General features: G+C 45.9%; 1 protein-coding gene across 2 annotated transcripts in view; it reads left to right on the top strand.

Annotated features, from left to right (window-relative positions):
* Positions 1-675: 675 nt before the first annotated feature.
* LARS2 (leucyl-tRNA synthetase 2, mitochondrial) overlaps positions 676-16,826 on the top strand; it is a 104,862-nt gene continuing 88,711 nt past the window's right edge. The window contains exons 1-3 of one of the 2 annotated variants that reach the window (XM_058678572.1): positions 676-792; positions 5,798-6,052; positions 13,083-13,211. In XM_058678572.1, the coding sequence (XP_058534555.1) occupies positions 5,819-6,052; positions 13,083-13,211 (363 nt within the window). In that variant the 5' untranslated portion in view covers positions 676-792; positions 5,798-5,818. Of the gene's footprint in view, positions 822-5,797; positions 6,053-13,082; positions 13,212-16,826 lie in introns of both variants that reach the window. The other variant, XM_058678573.1, reaches the window with a different exon arrangement.

The following is a 16,826-nucleotide window of genomic DNA, read 5'->3' on the forward strand; positions in this document are numbered from 1 at the left end:
TTCCCCTCCAAAGATCATAAGACCAAGTGATTCATTAAAAATCAAGTCAGGGGCCCGCGCCATAGCGTAATGTTCAGGTCCTCGCCTTGAACATGCCGGGATCCAATATGCGCGCCGGTTCTAATCCCCGCAGCTCCTCTTCCCATCCAGCTTCCTGTTTGTAGCCTGGGAAAGCAGTCGAGGATGGCCCAAAGCCTTGGGACCCTGCACCCATGTGGGAGGCCTGGAAAGAAGTTCCTGTCTCCTGGCTTCGGATCAGCACAGCTCCGGCCGTTGCGGCCAATTGGGGAGTGAGCCATTGAACGGAAGATTTTCCTCTCTGACTCTCCTCCTCCTCTCTGTAATCTGTCTTTCTAATAAAATAAATTAAAAAAAAATCAAGTCAGGAAACCTGCGCATACCCAGCAGCCGGTTTTCGCTGGCTGGGGTTCCATTTCTGCACTACCCAGCGCCACTTTCCCCACCTGCTGCTTACTTTAACTGGGGGCAGTATACTGAACAGCTCTCACATGGCTACCACGACTTTAATTCTTTAAATCCAGGTGTCTATAGAATTCTGTTGAAGCCAGACGCACACCGGAGACCCCGGCCACAGGGCGAGGCTCCGGGCAAGGGTCCGACACCCAGCGCAGCAGCGGCGTGGACGCTCCGGCCTCACCCCTCCGAAGCCCAGCCTCCTGCCCTGGCTCCGCCCCGCCTGTCCGTGTCTGCGGCGGCCGCTGATCGATAAAGTTGTTGTTCTGCCAACATGGCGGCGCCCGTGGTGACTTATCCGGCCGTGTTCGCCTAAACGTGGGAAACGAGACTTGGAGGAGCAACAGGTCAGAGCCCGCGAGCGGGTAAACCTCTAGTCGGGGCTCACAGGAGACTAGGTGCGATCTCCCCTGTTCTGGATCGGGAGGTTCCGACTTGGCTGGAGGCGGGAAGGGAAGATCCGGGTCGGGTTAAGTGGTCCCGGATTCTCTCATTTCCGAGCCGAAAAGTCTCCGAAATCCAGGACTTAAGCCGGAGCCACAGACCCCTTGGACAGCCCTGGACCCTTGCCCAGAAATAATGCACACACACTTAGGTTTGTATTCAGCGTCCCTCCCAGCGCTGGCTCCTCGCTGAATCTGCTCCCTGGGCTGGGGGTTTGGACCTCGTGGAAGGTTGTCCTTTACATTTCTAGGTGTTTGCTGCAGCAGATTCACAGTCTTCGTCCCAGGCTAGTCCTTTATCCTATAAGAGAGAGCATGTAAGAAGAGATTCCAGAGAGGAAATGCGTTCCCTCAGGTGGCCTAGGGAATTGGTGGCTGCAGGTTTCTTTTAAAAAATGAATTTTCCCAGGTGTGTTACTGCACTGTGTTCTGGACGTATCCACATGCCCTCTTGGGCTTTTCTCGTGTGCTGTTCCCTTTCTTCCCTTTTGGAATTGTATTTATTTTACTTGTTTTATTTGGAGTCATTTATGCATTTGAAAAATTTAACCATTTGAAAGAGTTACTGAGAGAGGGAGAGTCAGAGACTTTCTACACACTGGTTCAGTCCCCACATGACTGCAGCTGGGGACTCCAGCTGGGTGTCCCTCTTGGGTGGCAGGGTTCCAGGGACTGGAGCCCTCTTCTGCTGCTTTTCCAGGTACATTGTCAGGGAGCAGCCAGGCCTCGAGCCAGTTACTCTTATGGGATGTTGGTGCCACAACTCGAGTCCCCCCGTGTGTTCTGTTTCTTTGCTTGTCTTCTACTCTTCTAGTTTCTTCTGTTGGCACGAAACCATAGTTTTAGGTCCATTTCACAGTCCTTTCCTATTTTCAAAACCTCAGTTTTTTTTTTGTTTGTTTTTTTGCTTTTTTTTGTTTGTTTTGTTTTGCTAGAGAGGGAGGGAGGGATGGAGGGAGAGAAAGAAGTCTTCCATCCATTGGTTCACTCCTCAAATGGTCACAACGGCAAGGGTTGGGCTGAGGCAAAGCTGGAAGCCTGGGATTCCATCCAGATCTCCCACATGGGTGAGAAGGGCCCGAACACTTGGGCCATCCTCCATTGCTTTTCACTGCTTTTCTCAGGCTGTTATCTGGGAGCTGAATTGGAAGTGGAGCAGCTGAGACATGAACCTGCGTGTATATGGGATGCCAGCATCATAGGCAGTGGCCTTAACTGCTGTTCTACAAATCCAGCCCCAAACTTCAACCTTGAAGCTCCAGTTGACATTGAGGTCAGGGCAGACTCTGTTGAGAGTTAGAGTAGTGAAAATTGATGATTTGGGAGAAAAATAGGAAAAGAAAATTTTGAACTTGGAAGGAAAGAACTGAATGAGCCAGAGCTAAGGAACAGAAGGGCCAAGTTGGTTGTAAATATAAGACCTGAGCTACACGTTTCATGTTCCTGTCCACACGTCATACCTACCTACTGTGCTAACATAGCTGCTCCATGGTGTCAGAGGAGCGGTGCCCATCAGGGCTTCCGTGGAGGGGTACTGGAGTGGCCTAGACACAGCTGATTAAGCCACCACATGGGATGCCTGCATTCATTGTTGTGCTGGCTAGAGTCTTGGCTCCTCGGCTGCCAAGGCAGCTTCTTGCAGATGTGCCTGTGAAGGTAGCAGATGACAGTCCTTGCCACCCACATGGAACATCCAAATGGGGCTGTCGGCTCCTAACTTTGGCCTGGCCCAGCACTGGCTATTCCAGGTGTTTGGGGAGTGAACCAGTGGATGGAAGATCTTTCTCTCTCCCTCTTCTTTCTCTCTGTGTGACTGTGCCTTTCAAGTAAGTAAGTGAATAGAGAAGTCTTTAAAAAAAAAGTGTGTCGAAGCTTGAGGACTCATAGCTGTGGGTACCGACAGTATGTTGATTCATTCTGTGGATCCACCTGATGCTCAGCTTGGAAACCTGTAACCCAAAGGCTGTGGAAATTTTTTTTAATTTTTAAAGATTTGTATGCATTTGAAAGGTAGATAGAGCTTTTCTATCTTCTGGTTAAGTGCCCCAATAGCTGTAGCCTGACTAGGATAGCCTTTTACCTTCACAGTTTTGGCAAAAAAAATTTTTTTTCAGCTGTTTGTTTTCTGACTTATGTGAAGCCTTGGCTGCGCAGATATTTTACATTTTTACACTCAAATGCGTCACGACATTCCTTTGTGAGTTTCTGCATTACTTATATGTTCAGTACAGAACATCCTGTAGTTTATAAAGATGGATTAATAACTTATCTGTTTTCATTTTATATAATAGTACTTTTTAAAAAACATTGTTCAGTATGGAATTGACCCTGGTTTATGATTTGCAGCAGGGCTCTAATTTGCATTTTTTCTAATGAATTGAATATGCTATCATTTTCTAATCTACTCGTGGCTTTTCTTTATGAACTTTGCATCATTTTAAATGCCTTTCTCTGTTTCAGAGTTTTCTAATCCATGGGTTCATGCATAGGAGAGATTTCCAGTGAGTAAGGTATAATGTAAACATTTTTTAAAAATGTGTATTTTTTTAATTGGAAAGTTAGATATACAGAGACGATAAGAGAGAGAGAGGAAGATCTTCTGTCTGATGATTCACTCCCCAAGTGAGCCACAACAGCTGGAGCTGAGCCAATCTGAAGTCAGGATCCAGGAGCTTTTTCTCCGGGTCTCCCATGCAGGTGCAGGGTCCCAAGGCTTTGGGCCGTCCTCAGCTGCTTTCTCAGGCCACAGGCAGGGAGCAGGATGGGAAGTGGGGCTCCTGGGACTAGAACTGGTGCCCATATGGGATCCTGGCATGTGCAAGGTGAGGATTTTAGCCACTAGGCTGCCACACTGGGCCCAATGTGAACATTTTTAGAAAGCTTGTTTTGTGTAGGCAGAAGGTTATGATCTGATGTTTGGTGTAAGTAAGTTGTGGAGATAGGATTAGAACAAGTGGAGCAATGAATCCTTCACATTGCTCCTATTTGTCATCTGTCTGCACTCTTGTGTGCTTTCATCAAAAGTTTACTAGCATTGAACCCAAAATCTTGGTCAACTTGTCTTTTTTAACTCTGTTACTTCTATTCAAGAAAACTATGCAGGACTCTGTGTTTAAAATATGCTTAGGGAATGCTAAGAGAAGCGTCAAACCTTTATACTTTTGTCCTCTGTTCAACAGGTCTATTCTTTTGCTTACAAAGGTATGGAAATGCTGACCGAGCAGAAAATGACCTAGCATAAAATCTATGGCTTCTGTGCAGCTGTACAGAAAATAGAAATTGGTCATACAGAACTGCTGATAGTCAACCAATGTCATGTAGTGTGTTCTGATACTTATAGTCACATCTGTACGCTAAAATAGCCAAGTCAGCTGGTGTGAGATTTTGGTTTTTCTCAGTCTGTCTGACTCCGCCCCTGAATAAGCAAGAAGTGTTAACTGCAGTTAAAAATTGGTATGCCAGACCAAGTTGTGAAATGCCAGTGAACGTGAAACCCACTCCTATAACCTGGCACACCCTTCCTGACAATGTTTGTGATCTAGCACCTTTGTGAAACAGTCCATACCCTAAATAAGCACAGAAGTTTAAGAGCATCAAAGAATTAGTACCAGTTTACAATGCCAGCTGTTTTTCTTGTTTGTCTTTTGAAAGATTTCTGTCATTTTTTTTTTCTAATATTGTGCATTAGCATAGTCTGATGGAAGAAGACAGGAAGTTTTGGGCATTTGATCCAAAACCTTATGTATTTGATTAAACTTCATTTCCACAAAGCCAGAAGCTTCTTCAATGAGATCATTTCCAGATTGCAGCCACCGAGGAAGGCAGGGCAATGTGAAGTTGAATCTTGAGATGCAGCTGGGTATCGTGGGAGGGCCCCATTTTATGGGCTGTATTCTGAAAGTCACGGCACTCACCACTAAACACGATGTTATCAATGTGCTTTGCTCGCTTCCCTGGACGTATCTAACAGCCAAGCAGGGAGGGACCTTGTTTTTGTTCACTGCTCTATCCCAGATGTGTACACCGAGCTAGAGGCCTTCAGTGAATATTTGGTCAATGAATAAGGAACTAACTGAATAAATGAATAAACAGTCTTGTAAATATTAGTGGTTTCCTGGCCCACCCTCCAAAGTCCAATTAACTTTGTATGAAAATTGCTAATTATGGGGCCAGCACTTTGGCTCAGCACACTAATTCTCCATCTGTGAGCACCCATATGGGTGCTTGTTTGTGCCATAGCTGCTCCACTTCCCATCTAGCTCCCTGCATATGGCCTGGGAGAGCAACAGAGGATGGCCCAAGTTCTTGGGCATATGTACCCCGTGTGTGAGAGCCCAGAAGAAGCTCTTTACTCCTTCCTGGCTTCAGTTTGGCTCAGCTGCAGCTGTTGTGGTTATCTGGAGAGTCAGCCAGCAGATGGAAGATCATCCTTTGTCTCTTCTTCTCTCTGTAAAATATGCCTTTAGATACTTTTTTAATTGCTTATCATACTGCATACTTTTAGTCCTCTTGTGAAGCCTTGGAATAGGCTCCTTTTGATGTATGCAAATCTAAAAGTAAAGTGAGCATGTGTTTGGGGTTGCCAGGTTTGGAGACATGGGCCACGCAACCTGGCCTTCCCAAGCGGGAGCGAAGGAGCAGCCCTATTTCTGCCCATACAACGTGGGAGGCTGGTGGGACCTGGCACAGGTAGATATCTCCATTTGTTCCACTCAGACTGCCTCTTTCATGAAAAAGTTAGTTTTCTTTGAAGGGCAAGAAATAATTTAAAAAAATACATATCCGAGGAGATGGAGTGGATGGACAGGGCATGGCAGGCTGTGTGGCCTGGGAAGGCCAGCGCTGGAGCTCAGAAATCTGCCTTCTCTGTCCTCTCTCAGGGCCCTCACACCTCCAGAAGAATGGCGTGTTCTTGGCAGAGAGCGGGTTTTTATGCCTGCCGCTTGAAAAGGCGGCTGAACGATGGGCCAGATGCCATTAGGTGGGACAAGAGAGTAATCCTAGGCCTCACCCGGAGTATTTACAGCGCCACGGGAAAGTGGACCAAGGAGTACACGCTGCAGACAAGGAAGGAGGTTGAGCAGTGGTGGCGTCAGCGACTCAAGGAGCAGGCCTGCAGAGTTCCAGAAACTGATGTGAGTGTTTTGGGGTTCTCTGGTGGGGTGGAGGAGAGGGAGTCAGGGCTCCAGTACGGGTTTGGACTGCCTCGGTTCCAAGACAGTCCAGATCACGAGCTTTGGGTGAATGATGGACCACATATGAGGGCACTTCAAAGTGTGTGGGAAGTTGAATTAAAAGGTAAGTTATTTTGGTGCAGAAGCATTTGAAATCCATGCATTCAAGGAAGCAGTCTTCAAAATGTTCATAAGAAATGTGTATTGTGAAAGAAAATGTGTGTGGATTTCAAAAAATCTTGGCATCAAAATACTTTTCATTCCACCTTTCCCAGATGTTTTGAAGTATTCTCATGTATGGCAGTGGCCCCATGAGATCATCATAGAACTGAAGGGCTTGTATTACCTGGTGACACCATTAGCTCTTATGTAGCCATAGCACAAGCATTGCTCACAGGTGTGTAAATAAGCCTGCTGTGCTGCCAGTCGTACAGCTATTCATCATTACTTCAGGAAGCACTCCTATTTATGTATTTTTTTAAAGTTAGCCACGAAACAGCCTTAGATGGATCCTTCTGGAAATGTCTACAAGATGGCATTGTCATTGTAGGGGATGACAGCCCTTGAGTGTTGCTGCCCCTGCAGACCTGCCAGGACAGGAGGTGGAGGTGGAATGATCCTCCGTCCGATGATTCACTCCCCAAGTGAGCGCAGTGGCCGGTGCTGTGCCGATCCGAAGCCAGGAGTGAATCATCGGACAGAGGATCATTCTCTGTCTCTCCTCTCTGTATATCCGACTTTGTAATAAAAATAAATAAATCTAAAAAAACCAAAAACCAAAACAAACGAACAGCAACAACTAAGACACAAGCACACACACTAGCCTGGGCCTGCACAGAGTCTTCCACCTCCACCCCTGTCCTTGTTGTCTCAGCTCTGTGAGCCAGTGGACCCTAGGCGTCTCACACAGATGCACTGAGTCAGAGCTTTGCCTGAATTCATGCTGATAAGTACTGCACCGTAACTGGTTTGTATGGGGTGCTGGCTGCTCCTTCTCTGGGAGCCCTGCCTACTGGGAGTCTCAGTCTTGAGACTAGTCAGAATGACAAATGGGAGGTAGAATTTGTTCTTTGAAATGTTTGGGTCCCAGCAAAGCACTGTGAAAGGGGTTTGACTCTTCACTGCTGGAACCATTCTTTGTGTGATAGTTTCAGCCAGCTAACTTAGAGGAACACTGTGTAACGATGTTAGAAGCAAGGCAAATGGTTGAGGAGATGTAACCACCTGAGACTTCATTGGACTTGCCTTTGCCCATCTGATCCTTCTCATGTCATCACCCTTAACTCTTTATATAGGACTGATTATTATGAAAAGTGGGCAAAAGGAAGGAAAAGCTGTGTTACTGTGGAAGGATGGCATTGGGCTTTGGTTAGAAAGAAAATCTAGTATCAAGAGATAAATATTGTGTAACAAATAAAATAAAGTTATAAAAAGGAAGAGTTGGTGCCCAAATTTGCCATGAAAGCTTGACTTGAAACTCCTTAAGAAGGGAAAAGCCTTCATGTAGGGCTGATCTAAGACTCGTGCAACTCTGTGTATTTTGAAAGTAAACTCTGCAGAGCAGTTTAATTCTGACTGAGGAGAAGAAAATTCACCTTTCTGATTTGGTTTGGATTAGAATTTAGTGGCTTCCAAACATTTTCAAGTTGTAGATGATTGATTTGGTGGCATCTCATTCTTGTATGTGTGATTTTTTTTTTTTCTTACTGTTAAGTGGATGAGAATGAATTAAATTTCTATCATTGAGTAATGGCTTAAGGGCCATTGCATGGGAACCCCTGCAGGTTGGGAAATAGTGAGGGAAGGGGAGAGGACACGCAGTGGGGAGCCAGAGCCTGGGCTGCCGCGGGCGGGGGGCGGATCTTGTGAGCCCAAGAGACACTTTGAACTCTTTGATTCTTAGGCTATGTTGTGTCATTTACCTCAAAGAACTGTTCGGAAAGTCCAGTAAGAAAAGGTGGCTCAACACATTTATCAGAAATTGGGAGTGAATGCTGATTTAAAGCATTTATAATAGCTGTCCCTCTGGAATTAGATGTGTTTGAAAATCCATCCATGTGAATGTTTAGAAGTTGGCTGTCTGGCCATCATCACTGTAAGCATCACTTAAGAAAAGAACTTGTGTCGCTTGCTACTGTGCGTTTTGTGTTGCTGGGGTTGGAGAAGGAGCCCAAGATGGTTGGCCACAAACTTGCTCTGGGTAGCTTTGGGGAGATCCTACCCCGACCAACCCCCAAAGGGTATTGCTAACTCCCTGCAGTAAAGGAATGAGAGCCTCAGTTCCTGCTAAGGTACAGCTGAGAAGCCCCAGCCATTGGCTGGCCTACTCCCAAGGCTGCTGTGGTCAAGGGCGGCGTGGGATGACTGAGAAAGTCAGTGCGATGAAGGTAATATACCCGCCCAAGTGGATGCAGAAACAAGTGAGGAGTTGTGCTTAGTTTGGTCTCTGTCTAAGGGCAGGGTGAAGTTAGTGTGATACAGCTGGAGAATGTAGGTCAGGATCCCCTCTGGATCAGGTGACCACTGAGGACTTGAGTGACGTCTCCCCGAAATCAGACAAGATCGAGTCTCCCTGTTGGCTTCAGCAGCTAATCAAACATTTCTTTCTTTTTTTTTTTTTTTATTTCTGTATTTAAAAAATTTAATCATGCAGAGACAGATTTATTCTTGGAATATATATATATTATATATAAATAATATATTTATATAACAATATATAATATAATCTATATAATATATTATATATATGAAGACCCCAGCAACACAGTGACAGATGAACTCATGTAAGTTTTGCTGGCAAAAGCCCAAGGCACAAGGCTATAAGAGCTCATTTGCAAGGCAGGGCAACAAGTCCAAGGCCACGGCGGTTCTCCGAGTGTCCAGAATACTTCTTCAAGCACAGTTTGTGACCAGAGTTTTGGTGGTTTTTTTGGATAATCAAACATTTCTAAAATTGAATCTTGGAGGTGGAAAGTTCAATCCCAAAGCCTGAACTTTAAGTATAGCAATTACACAATGCCAAAACAGAGAGAACTGAACATGGTGTGCCAGGCACTATAATTCCGTTTCTCACTTAATCCTGAGGCCACCCTGGGAGCAGGTGTTGTTATCCTCATGTGGAGGGATGGGGGAAGAAAATGGAAGCTCAGAGGAGGTTTGCTAACTTGCTAAGGTTTACCTTTTGGGCAGAGTCAGGGCTGAGACCCAGTCGGGATTCATTCCTGAGCTCAAGCTTTTCCCCAGACCTCCGGTTGCCTGGCTTTGGACGAGCACCAGCATGCTGAGCCCAGAAAGGCGCAAGAGCTAGCCCAAGGCCTCGCAGCTGGTGGCAAAGCAAGGACCAGAACTCTTGCTTTTTGTTCTGCCATCCACAGGCTCAGCCACGGCTTCTGGGCATGAGTGCTGAAGAGGCAGAAGTCATTTGTCTTCTGAAGTCAGAAGCTGCCAAAAAATAATAGGACGCACTTAGAGAAGTCATCCTTCCCTGTCGTTTACAATCTTAATTTGTTCTGAAGACCTGAATCCTTGTGCACTTTTATGTAATTATGAAAATTTCCCTTTCAATCAGATTCTTGCTCAATTATGGCATCAGCTCCTGTAATTTCTTCTCTCTTCTCCACCCCCAGATGATCAAGCCCATTTCACCATCACAGAGGAAAGTGATTTAATTCACACAGAAAAGCAGAAGGTGGTAGGCTGACAGCCTTCTCTGCCATGAACAATGCCGTGTGTGAATAGGAAAGATTTTTGCCAGCAGTGCTTTCCTATTTTTTTTTTTTTTATAATTTGGGCTTGGAATTAGGCTAAGCCACATGTTGTATCCATTGACTTTGCTATTAATTGCACCTTTTATTGAGCAAACACAAACAAAGGGGGTGCTGGTAGAAAATACTATATGTGGAAAATGTTTGGGGCAAGATTATTAAGTAATAAGCCAGCATAATGAAATAAATATGTTGGTATAATAAAAACAAGGTGGTTGTAATATGAGAAAAATAGTTTTAAGTACAAGCTTTAAAATGAAAAGCTAGACACTTTACTGGCAGGAATTTTACTGTTTTTCTAGCTCCCCAAAAAACTCTTAACATGTTAAGTGTTCCCATGGTCCTAGAAATTCCTGAGGAGAAGCCTGGTCCATTGTAAGGAGTTAGGTTTAATGGAGTGCTTTTAAAAAATTTTTTTTTGTTCCCATTTCATTTTTCATTTCTTACTTGGAGGAAAAGGACTCCACATGGAGAGGGTTAGCTGGTCGCTGAGTCCCACCTGCCCCGAATCTCGGGACCCCTCTCCTGTTCCCAAGATGTGCCTAAGAGCATCTACAGTTTCCAACCAAAGTGCATGACCCTTGCGCTGCCTTCTACCCAGCACCATTTTTTTTCTAATATGCCTTTTCCATGAATTCTTGAAAATCGCTCATATGCATTAGTTTCAAAACTTCTTTATACCAAAATAAACTTTTTTTTTGAGGTTTATTTATTTAAAAGACAGAGTTGCAGAGAGAGAGAGAGAGAAACAGGCAGATCTTCCATCTGTTGGTTTACTCCTGAAATGGCCACAATGACAGGGTCTGGCTGGGGCCAAAGCTGGGGTCCCAGAACTCCAGCAGGGTCTCCCATGAAGGTGATAGCAGCCCAGGCGCATTAGCACGGAAATGGATTAGAAGTGGAGCAGCTGGGACTCACATTGGTGCCAGCATCTCCAGAGATGCTGGCCTCGCGGGCAGCAGCTTAGCTGGCTGTGCCACAGCACCATCCCCCGTACGTGTGGCTTTTAATTCCATTTCCCTAAACCTTTTTGAGGAGCCCTGAGATCCCCCCAGGCTCCCTGTTTGTGCTGCTCTACCCTTGGGTTTCTTCAGGTATGTGTTTTTACCCTTCCTTTGTAATTTTCTAGAGGATGAACTGGAGAGAGAAAACTTTCGCTTTGGATTTTATTTGTTTAGTGACCTTGTTCAAGGTGTCGCCTCTTTGCTGACATTCAGTGGTAAGAATCCGATTTCAGTTTCCTCCTGCTCCCCTGCCCACGGTTGGCTGGGTCCGTTCTCAGCTGTGCAAGCACTTAGCAAAAAAACGTCTGAGAGAACACTTTCTCCCTACAAGGGCACCACAAGCCTAGGAATGGTTGTTTTATATTTGCTTTCTTTTTTTTTTTTTTTTAAAGATTTATTTATTTTATTAAAGCCAGATATACACAGAGGAGGAGAGACAGAGAGAAAGATCTTCCGTCCGATGATTCACTCCCCAAGTAAGCCGCAACGGGCTGATGCGCGCTGATCCGAAACTGGGAACCAGGAACCTCTTCCAGGTCTCCCACGCGGGTACAGTGTCCCAATGCATTGGGCCGTCCTCAACTGCTTTCCCAGGCCACAAGCAGGGAGCTGGATGGGAAGTGGAGCTGCCGGGATTAGAACCAGCGCCCATATGGGATCCCGGGGCTTTCAAGGCGAGGACTTTAGCCACTAGGCCACGCCACCGGGCCCAATATTTGCTTTCCATACTTTGGGGAAGCAAAGCCTTAAAGCACCCCAGGAACTCTCTAGAAAGGGAGTAGGATAGAAAGATAAAACCAGAGGCAGGAATGAGTGAAATACACAGTGCTAACAGAAGAGGGTTTGCCCCCCCCAGGGACCACCTGTAAAGTTCCCCATTGTTCCTCCTTTCTTCCTGCAAACCCTCTACTCCTACCCTGCATGGGAGGGTGTACAGCTAGGAGCTTCCCACTGCCTGGGAAATGTGCTGGGGAAAATGCACTTTGGGAAAACTGCTCCCACAAAGGCCATTAAACATATTTTCAACAGATACTCGCCTCCTGCAGGGTGCTGGGAAGCTGGAAGAGAGATGATTAAAGCGCAGCCCTTTTCCTAGAGCCACAGGAACCAGTTTGGTGACTACCAGTCTCCTTGTCCCCTCATGGACACACGCTGTGATAACGTTTGCTGTTTTACCAGTGGAAGAACTAAGGCACAGGAGGAGTTGGCGACCGCCGTGTCCTAGGCTCCATCTGTCCAGATCCACGTGGCATTTAACCCACTTGTCTGGAAGCAGGAGAGGGATGGGATCCTGGTCTGAGACTACCCGTGTGTCACCACAGGAAAAAAAATAGCCCCCTATTTGTTGGTTAGGATCTTGTTTCCTTTCTTTTCCATTTGTTTTCTCTTGAAAGATAAGCTGGTGAAACGGTGGAGGTTAGGACTCGGGATCCCAACCAGCCTCTGAGATGAGGATGCTGCTGCTATCCTAGGTCTGAATCCAGCTCCAGGGAACTCAGAAAGGGGCCTGCTCTTACATATTTCTGTGATTCAACTTTTGTGCCTTTGGTTTATGTGGATCAATCAACTGCTAGAACCCCTCTTGGAAAAACAGATTTTAATTCTTTAAGACCCAGATAGATGCTATACAGAAAAGGGTTTTTATTTATTTATTTTAAAGATTTATTTTATTTTTATTGCAAAGTCAGATATACAGAAAGGTAGAGAGACAGGAAGATCTTCCATCTGCTGGTTCACTCCCCAAGTGACTGCAACGGCTGTTGCTGCGCCGATCTGAAGCCAGGAGCCGGGAACTTCCTCCAGGTCTCCCACGTGGGTGCAGGGTCCCAAGGCTTTGGGCCATTCTTGACTGCTTTCCCAGGACACAGGCAGGGAGCTGGATGGGAAGCTGAGCTACCGGGATTAGAACCAGTGCCCATATGGAATCCTGGCGCTTTCAAGGTGAGGACTTTAGCCGCTAGGCCACTAGGCCACTACACCAGGCCCAGGATTTTTAAAAGAGAGAAAAAAAATGTTACAGACATAGATGAATGACTAGTACTTCAGCAAGATGTTCAGCATGATTTTTAGCCATGCTTTTTTTGGTCAACATATATTATGTGAAAAATTGTTTTCTTAAAGCTTTAAGATGTGAAATTATCACCTTGAATAAAGAGCCAAGTATTAGTGCACGAAGAGTTTCAAGAAAATACTTAACGAATGCTCTCTTGTCATTTCTTCTAGAAATCAAAGCCCAAGTTTTACGTGCTCTCCATGTTCCCTTATCCTTCTGGCAAACTGCACATGGGACACGTGCGTGTCTACACCATCAGTGACACCATCGCACGGTTCCAGAAGATGCGAGGGATGCAGGTGAGGAAGGATGCTGGCTGGGACAGTCCTGCCTGCCCTGCTTAAGACGGGAGTGTAGCAATAGGTCTTCAAGACAAACACAGAGGAGCTGACCGATGGCTCAAGTGGCTAAACCTCCACCTTTGAGCACTGGAATCCCATTTGGACACCAGTTTGTGTTCCAGATGCTCCACTTCCCATCCAGGTCCCTGCTTATGGCCTGGGAAGGCAGTAGAGGATGACCCAAGGCCTTGAAACCCTATACCTGTGTGGGAAACCCAGAAGGAGCTCTAGGCTCCTGATTTCAGATGTGCTCATTTCTGTCTGTTGTGGCTGTTTGGGGAGTGAACCAGCAGATAGAAGATCATTCTCTCTGACTCTCCTTTTTCTCCGTAAATATACCTTTCTAATGAAAAACAAATATTTAAAAAAAAAGAGATAGATAAATAAAACCAGCATTAGTTAAGATCAGAACAGCCTGGAAGATAAATAAGATAAACTAAAGTGTCTGCTTTTTAAAAACATTGTTATTTCAAAGTCAGAGTTATAGAAAGAGAGAGAGGGAGAGATAAGAGACTTTCTGTTTGCTGGCTCACTCCTCCAGTAGCTATAATGGCCAGGGCTGGGCCAGGCCGAAGTCAGGAACTTCTTCCAGATCTTCCACCTGGGTGCAGGGGCATTGTGCCTTCCTCCACTGCTTTCCCAGGCATATTAACAGGGAGCTGGACTGGAAGTGAGCCAGGACTCAAACTGGTGCCCTTTTGGGATGCCAATGCTGTAGGCAGCAGCTTAAATTGCTAGACCAAGATGCTGGCTCCTTAGCATCAGAAGGAAATTCTAATGGAGCCTCTAGGTTCGTTGGGTGGAATCTGTGTTTTGTGCTATAGATGGAGATGGGGAAGGGGGAAAAGTTGATACAAATGTGGGGGCACTGAGACCCCAGGAGGAGCTCAGCCACCAGCTTCATGGCGTGGACAGTGGAGCCAGTTGAACACAGCAAGTGCGATGACTGGCAGGTGGGGCCTCAAGGGATTCTCCTCCTTTCTTTTGATATTCTCCATATTCTGTAATGAGCATGTATTTATTTTAATGTGGATGAAAGAAATTTTGTAAAGAAAGTGTATTTGGAGCATAGCAACTAAAGAAAAATGTATTTGGGGCACAACAATTCAGCCAAGTGAGGAAAGGCTTCACTATAGAGGGAATGAGATGTGGGTCTGGAAGGATGAGATGAAATGTACCAGAAAGGAGAACAACAAAAGCCACCTGCACTGATGTAGATTAGTTTTCCTTTACTCCAGCGCAAAGTGCTGGCTTCTTACCAACGTGCCACCTGTGAGATGTGGTAGGAATAATCCTAAGCCTGGAATAAGGGGCTGTGATATGTGACACACGCATCCCTAGTGGAGACCTCACTGCTGTGTCAAATGCCCACCTGGCTGATTGCTCTTGGTAAACTGTCGGGGCCTCTACAAATGACACCTACCTCTCCCAGGGTTTGGTTTTGTTTTATAAAGACGAGTGCATCTTGTGTCACTCGTTTGTCCTGCAAAGTGTCAACAACTCCATACTACCCAACTTGGGAGGTTTGCGTTCTGCTTTAAAAGGTGCTCAATGGTGACTGTCTCCCTGGGTTATGTCAGGTGGTACTTTCTACCCCAGACGTTGTTTCTAATTTTTCCCCGCTGTGTTTATTAGAAAGCGGCAGGATGGAACAGATTGGCTCTTAGCCTGCGCTTTGTTTCTTTGCTAGACCATAATCCTTCAACCAGACTTGTCCTGTTATTTTACTTATGCCAGCTTATTTTGGGCTAATAATGAGTTGCCAGCAAATTGATGAAGGCTAAGCCTTTACAGCAAATGTGTGTGTTTCTGCTAGGGTGCCTGGGAGGCCTGGAAGGAGGTAAGTTGGTGAGCAGGCATCAGTGGGCTTCTACTTGCTTGGAGTGGGATAAGTTGTTATACAGGAAGTTCAAGGCAGAGTGCCAGCCCCAGAGGAAATAGGACCTTTGTAAGCCGCTCAAGGTCAAAGACAAAAGCGGTTATGGTTCCTCTCACCATAACTGAAGGCCAAGGTCAGGCTGGACTCAGGAATTGGCAAGTCGATGGTTTGAACCCCCAGTTCTAGCCAAGTGACCTTGCATTGCTCATTGAAGTTTCTGAATCCTACTTTTCTCATCTTTTAAACAGGCATAACACCAGTCCTTTCCTCCCGTGTTGTTGTTGGAGTTGAATGAGATGATGCATGTGTTTGACACACAGTAGCCCCTGCAATACATGATAGCCGTGATTGTCATTTGATTACTGAGATCTGATTACTCTGAACTCCTCAAGAAAGTGACTCACCACCATTTAATCCAGGAGTCCTGCTCTCCTCTGCGCAGAGCTTTTGCCCAGATCTGCCCTCTGGGAAGCACCTTGACTGGATAGTATTATCCACAGCTCCTTTTGTCTGTCTTGTGACTTGATTTGTGCCTGAGGTTGAAAACCACTGTTTCTTTCTTTTTTTTTTTTTAAAGATTTTATTATTATTGGAAAGCCGGATATACAGAGAGGAAGAGAGACAGAGAGGAAGATCTTCCATCCGATGTTTCACTCCCCAAGTGAGCCGCAACGGGCCGGTGTGTGCCGATCCGAAGCCAGGAACCAGGAACCTCTTGCGGGTCTCCCACGCGGGTGCAGGGTCCCAAAGCTTTGGGCCATCCTCGACTGCTTTCCCAGGCCACAAGCAGGGAGCTGGATGGGAAGTGGAGCTGCCGGGATTAGAACCGGCACCCATATGGGATCCCGGGATGTTCAAGGCGAGGACTTTAGCCACTAGGCCACTGCGCCGGGCCCTGAAACCACTGTTTCTTAACCCGGTGTTTATTAGAAAGAAGCAAGACAGGATGAATTGACTTTGACCTAGTGGTTGAAGTACAACGCTTTATGTAACGGTGATTCTTCAACTAGACTTGTCTTAACTTTTTTTTTTAAATCTTACTTATGTCAGTTTACTTTGGATAATGAGTGAAGGCAAGCACATTGAACACAGTGGTTAGTAGTGCAGGTGTTGGGGGGGGGGATTGCCTTTCATTCCTTCATAGCTCTGGTTAAGACGACACACTATCTTTTGGGGGTACCAGTTCGTTCCCCTGAAATTAATTTTTTTTTGTTCATTTTATGTTCTTATTTATATCAGTTCAAATATGATGAAAAGTTGCCTGGCATTTTTTCCGTGTCTGTGTGGGGGGAGGGTACTTATTTGTTTCAAATGCAAGATTTACAGAGAAAAGGGGAGAGAGAGAGAAAAAGATCTTCCATCCATTGGTTCATTCCCCAGGTGGCCACAACAGCCAGAGCTGAGCCAATCTGAAGCCAGGAGCCAGGAGCCAGGAGCTTCTTCCTGGTCTCCCATGTGGCTTCAGGATCCCAAGGTTTTGGGCCATCCTTGACTGCTTTCCCAGGCCACAAGCAGGGAGCTGAAAGGGAAGTGAACCAGCTGGGATACGAACTGGTGGCTGTTTAGGACCCCAGTGCATGCAAGGTGAGGACTTAGTGCTGGGCTCAAATGGTAGTAACTGAAAGGTGACTAATACAAACTTTTGATCTCTGCTGATTTCCTAGATAAGAAATAGCGACTGATTTATTTTTAAT

Source organism: Ochotona princeps, chromosome 21 (genome assembly GCF_030435755.1).
Source record: "Ochotona princeps isolate mOchPri1 chromosome 21, mOchPri1.hap1, whole genome shotgun sequence".
Taxonomy (NCBI): Eukaryota; Metazoa; Chordata; class Mammalia; order Lagomorpha; family Ochotonidae; genus Ochotona; species Ochotona princeps.